General features: G+C 34.2%; 1 protein-coding gene across 2 annotated transcripts in view; it reads right to left on the reverse strand.

The window, feature by feature from the left end:
- LOC111047634 (lutropin-choriogonadotropic hormone receptor) overlaps window positions 1–2162 on the reverse strand; it is a 98586-nt gene extending 96424 nt beyond the window's left edge. For both annotated transcript variants that reach the window (XM_039426886.1, XM_039426887.1), the window contains exon 1: window positions 1579–2162. In XM_039426886.1, the coding sequence (XP_039282820.1) occupies window positions 1579–1622 (44 nt within the window). In that variant the 5' untranslated portion in view covers window positions 1623–2162. The remainder of the gene's footprint in view (window positions 1–1578) is intronic.
- Between the last annotated feature and the right edge of the window lie 3838 nt (window positions 2163–6000).

The raw sequence follows: 6000 nt of genomic DNA on the forward strand, positions 1-6000 counted from the left end.
CAGAAAGATTCCTGATTTGACTGATCAGTAGTGAAAAGACTTCTGATTAAGTTTTTTGTTACAAATTTTCTAGTTATTTCATTCTAGATTTTATGTAGCCTCTCATTGAATCACCTCGAAGCTGCAAATAATTTGTTACATCCTCATTTCCTTGTTCTTCATCTTCGATCATAGAACATTGGATTAGGAAAAACTATAGTATAATCAATCTGCAATGATAAGACATGATAAGCCAAACCAAACTTTTCATGATGAAGTGATTAGCAAATCCTAATTTCAATCATTCATTGAATTTCATCAAGCCGCTCAACTTCATTTATTCAGACCTAAATAAATTGATAAATATAGATCTGCCCGCGACATAGTGTTAGAAGCATACTAAATAATTCCCAACTTATTGCTTGTGTGTATAATATTTCGATTTATGCATAGTGAACTGTAATATTGGTTCAATATTTATAAACGTGAGGTACTGTAAATTTGGCCAGGTTCTCCATGCTCACAGTTATTCATAGATACAATGAGTTTTCAATTGTTTTGATCAAATCTTGACTTGTCGGATGCTTTATCTATTCAATACAATCAAACAGGAACATATCCAAGTCCAAGTGGATCAATAATACAACTAATAATTCCCCAATGTACCAAGTAATGTTGAAGATAAGCTGACTCACATTTTTTCAACGAAAGAGAGCTATATATTATTGCTCCATGGGATGGAAAAATTATCTCAAATTATTATTCTGAATCATCAAACTGAAAATAAATGGAAGCAAGTAGAGAAGTTTGTACGGAAATAAGAGGATAATGACATACATTTTGAATACTATGAGATGATAATGAAGTGAAACAACTGAAAGGACAACTACAATCAAACCAATTACTTAAAGAATTAATCGAACTTATAAAATAGGAGTCTTCGAATTTTTCCTTTTGAAGAAAACAGCATAATCTCTTGGAAAATATTTGAGGTTCTATTATAAACGAGTTCGAAGATAAAATCTTAGCTCCAAAATTCATACGAATTCCATACGAATTGGTTATCTAGGAAGCTGGTTAACGATAGGATCGACAAAGTGCTCAAGTTTCAAAAATCTTTAACAGTAATCGGCCCTTAGAATAAATATTTCAGGGAAAAGCATTTCTTATAATTCGCTCTGATTAGGTAATCTAGTTTTCTGATCATGTTGATCAGAACGAGTTATTATCCTGAATTCTATTCAATTCTTTATTTTTTTGTCATTAATAGCAAACAATACCAAATTTTGACAATAGTCATCACAATAATACTCATATAAATAAAATTAATTCACTACACATAGTCAAAAACTACAGATATCAATCAACTTTATTTGGGTTATTATATATTATTTATTTGGATTAATAAATATAACACAGCTCTAAGAAGAAATCGTTGAATGAATGAATATACTGGCACTATTTCAGGCTATATAGTTTCATTTTATTTATTTTCAAATTATTCAAGTTTTCTATTCATTTTGAAATTGAATAATTGCTTAGCCTGATTTTCAATGGAAGCAATATATTTTCATTGTGGAAGTTGAGAGGTGAACTCACCTCACAAAGCGTGTGATGGTGACCGCGTCAAGAACACACGTCATTGTCGACGCAGGACTTTGCGACCGACCAGTCGAAGCGTTGCGACGCTACTGAGAACGCGTCCCGACGACGCACTCTGTACTAGCCCTTTGCGTTCATCCCCTCCTTTAATGTTGGGCCATTCTACCGCCACTGTAGCACGCATTTAAGCTCTTCCAACATTTTCCATCCTGCCTATCACCATCGCCAGACTATTTCCTACTGATTTTCACTCTATTTTCTCTTTTCCGCATCCCACTATTGAACCTAATAAGAGCTCGCGCATAAATGCAACACCGTACACCAGGCAGCAGACCACTCACCCACGCTAATCCACGGCCATACTGTAATCGGATGATTTTGTCCCCATTCTCTACATGTTTCCCCACTCGTTATCAATCTAAAAGATTACCGATGGATTATACTCATGCATACCATCTAGTTTGCCTTCTATCCGCCCATAGCAGCTTGGCAAAAATAAACAAACATTCCAACTCCCTGGTACTGAAATCTCTTTAAAACTCTGATTCCCGGAATTTCTGCCAGAATCTCCATCCTGTTTCGTTAGTTTCCGATATCTATAAGAGAAATCCCCATCTAGTTATACACTTGAAACGAGCAAATATATGAATGGTTGTATTACTTCTTGAATTCAATAGACACGTATAAAATCATCAAATCAGATTTCACAACATTGGTTTCCATCATGTATTTTTGATTTAATTCTTATGAAGAATTGAAAATGAGTCAATAATACTGGAATAGGCCAGGAAAATGTATATATATAGATTGCCGATATACGATATGATGTATATGTTCTTCTGCTATATTTTGTCGCAGCTTTTCACCTCGATCATCGAATGGAATTCATAGATCATAACCTAGCTATACAAGACTGGATTAAGAAATCGATTATCACTATTGAATTCTTCACTTACTAGGCATGGTTTCCAATCTTTTTCAACTGAAGTTGATTGAAAAAATTGACGTTCTCATCGTAAATGTAGCTCCGAATCATATGTAGGGGTTAAGGTGTGGTGTAGCGGAGTGAGGTACTGATCTATAATTGAATATACTTGATGGAGCATGCAATATTTAAAAATACATTAAGGTATTGACTTGGGTTGGTTAATCCTACATCAAGAGTGATTCTATCTTTGAAAACTTGTTGATTACATCTATATAGCAAATGATGGTAATGGAACAATGATGTAGGTGAGGTGTGAAGTCAATGTACATAGAAAATCACACCTGCTAAAGGCTATCAATGGTGCAGAGTTGATGAATCAGAGAGCTCCACTTCATCAAGGTTACAGTAAGTTACTTTACACATAGTCACACATCCATACTTCAATATGAGCTATCAATTGTGCAGAGTTAATCAGCAAGCTCTACTTGAACAGCGCATTTCATTGAAGGCTGTTCAATTCAGGTGCTGTAAATTGTGCTATTTGATTATCTGGCTTCGGATTCGACCGGATAAATATAATGACTTTACATAATCCACATCATCACATTTCACCATCATAATCTGCATCATTGCTTCATCCTCCATCCAGAGGCAATTATAAGAACATTATGTTGGGAGACATGGAGAGTGGATGGTGGTAGAATTTCGAGGTCATTGAAGCTGCTTGAGGGGTAGTTTTTATAGCTACCGGTATAATTTTAACTGGATAAGGAAGGAGTAATTAAACTCATTTGATCCTTTATAAAAGGTAGGCTACTCACATGAAAATTGTATTATTTTTATCTGAAAAATTTGTGTAATGTTTATGAATGCATTAATAGGGTTGTTTATTTAAAGTGAAGTTCACTCTCCAAACCAGTAGTTAACGTATGATGCAATCATTGATCAATGGGTCCCACTAAAAAAACGAGAATCATGCTCAAATGTTTCAATGTTCAAAAAATATTGGATCAGTTAATTTTTCTTGCATCTACTACTACTACTACTTGGTATTTTCTGATATAATGAGTCTCATAATGAAATAAACTAGTCACTATTGACATTGACTGAAGTCATTATTGAACTAGTCAGAATTGTATTTACATTGAATTTGAGAAGATTTGAATCCCACCTTATACTTTTTTTTAAAATTTGAACTTAACATCTAGATTCATTATCATTATCATAGGCTTGTGCGTGGCTAATGAGGCGGATGATAATGAGAGATGAATGTACCTACAGTTTCAGGTGGGTTTCAAACCACCTGGAAGCGATATTACAACTCATCTTAAACTATTATTTCCACAGAATGTTGTATGAATATTATTTATTTATTTCATTGACAACCACAAATTATTGGAGAAAAGTCAGTCTTGAACTTTAGCCTGTTGTGCCTTTGTGAAAGTTCATAGTTCAATTTTTATATAATTTATAGTAAATCAAGCTTGATTCCTCAATACTCATCAAACCATTCTTATATTATGTAAGCTCAGGCCATCTAATAACGGAGAAACTAGTTGTTTGTAAAGCGTATACAGCTTTTAAACAAAATCGCTCTCGAGTAATCAATTCCACTCAATCAAATCCACTGCAGTTGAGATTGAACCACATAATCCTCACCCAGTGTGTATACAGTGATAAATTGGATTTGATAGCCATTACCTGTATTTGTCGCATACAGTGTACATTTCATGCATGTTGAGTGTGAAGCTAATTCATTGAGGCATGAAGAGCTGGCCACTCTCTGCTTGATGTATCTTGTGTGTCTTGTCAGTACTACATTATTGATAATATGGTTGTATACCAACACTAGCATGATTAAATGTGACATGAGGTGGAGAGCAATAATTATTTCCTCTAGTGGTTTCCACTTCCTATTCTACACTTGAGAAGGTCTCAGTAGTTCTATCACTACCTATTCTATAATATTGATATCCTTGAATGATGATCAGATTTCAAAAAAAAATATTGTTTCTTGACTTTGTAATGACATGTGTGATGTTATTTTGACAATAAATTGGTTTGATTTTGATGAAATTTCTTACGTTGAGTAATCAAGGTTTCAATGTTTTAAACGAATGAATGATACGTGGTCTAATGGATAGAGTACTTGCGTAGCAACCTAGAGATCCCGGTTCAAACCCGCTCATAGACAAATGCTTTTGATCAGGTCACTCCCGTGTTATCGGATGAGCACGTCAATTGTCTGTCCCGGCTGAAGTTTGACAGTTGTAAGGCCCATTGACGGCTTAAGTGATATACTTATACGAGGTGAAACTTCCGTCAGGGACTCCCCACCAATAAAAACCATACGAGTATTATATTAAAAGAAACATTTAAGAATTTGTTTACAGTTTTACTTCTGATAAACCCATCTATCAGTATCGATTCATTTAACAAAGGATATTCCAAGACTACATAGTTTCAGCTTTTCAGATTCCATAAGCTTCAGTTTTGTCCAAGAATCATTCAAGTTTGACCCAGTAATTGGCTCCTCCATTAACAGTAACGCAGGTTCTGCACTATGAAAACCACATAAGCTTCTGCTTGAGCGTGGGTTGATGGGATGAGGTAATCAAGTATCCGTTCCTTTTCCCCGAGGCGAGATTCAAACCTATGACCTTGTTGAGTGAAGCAGGCTGAAGCTGGAAAGCCTCAGAATTCTCGGTCACGCCGGCAGGAATTCAACTTAGCTTGATAACAGAGCAAATGATTTACACAATCAAGATGAAACATATAATATTAATAAAAATGCATTATTAATAAACGTGTAAAATTCAAATTGTTTTATTTTTCAATTTGGAGTGTTTTTCAAATCAGTGAAAGTGATCTATGGAACGTAACCTACATTTCGAACTTTTGTATTCTACATTGAAAAAGTAACAAATATGAGCGAAAGCCTGTTGTGCTTTTCACGATGTATTATTGTACAGAAAGGAATAAATTAATGAACATTTGAATCACCAGGAGGTATCTAATCTTTATTGAAAGCTTGAGTAGTATTACAGTATTCAGAAATATTTATTTTATTCATTTTTTAATCATACAATAAGTAGCCTACAGCATCGAAATGATAGGGAGAGGAAAAGTAATGTAACCTTGTGCTATTTCTCTCTCAAATTTAGATATGGTTACACATAGTCCGAGATAGGTTAAATCTTGTAAATTTTCCGTCCTTTAATATTTTCACAGAGTAGATTTATGTTGAGAAGACTGTAACATCATTCGTGAAATTGAAAAGCTGTTCATGATGTTCTAGGTTTTAAGTACTGTACTCGATGAATAATAATTATTATCAAAGATTCCTGCAAAATCTGACATACAAAAGTGCTTTTTTTGTCACTGGCATGTTAATTATCGGAAAATTGAATGACAGAAGCAGTAATTCAAAGCTTTTGCAAAAATAGTTCAATGATTCTAACGAAGAGATTCTTGAAAGATTACATTGGGCA

Source organism: Nilaparvata lugens, chromosome 4, assembly GCF_014356525.2.
Source record: "Nilaparvata lugens isolate BPH chromosome 4, ASM1435652v1, whole genome shotgun sequence".
Taxonomy (NCBI): Eukaryota; Metazoa; Arthropoda; class Insecta; order Hemiptera; family Delphacidae; genus Nilaparvata; species Nilaparvata lugens.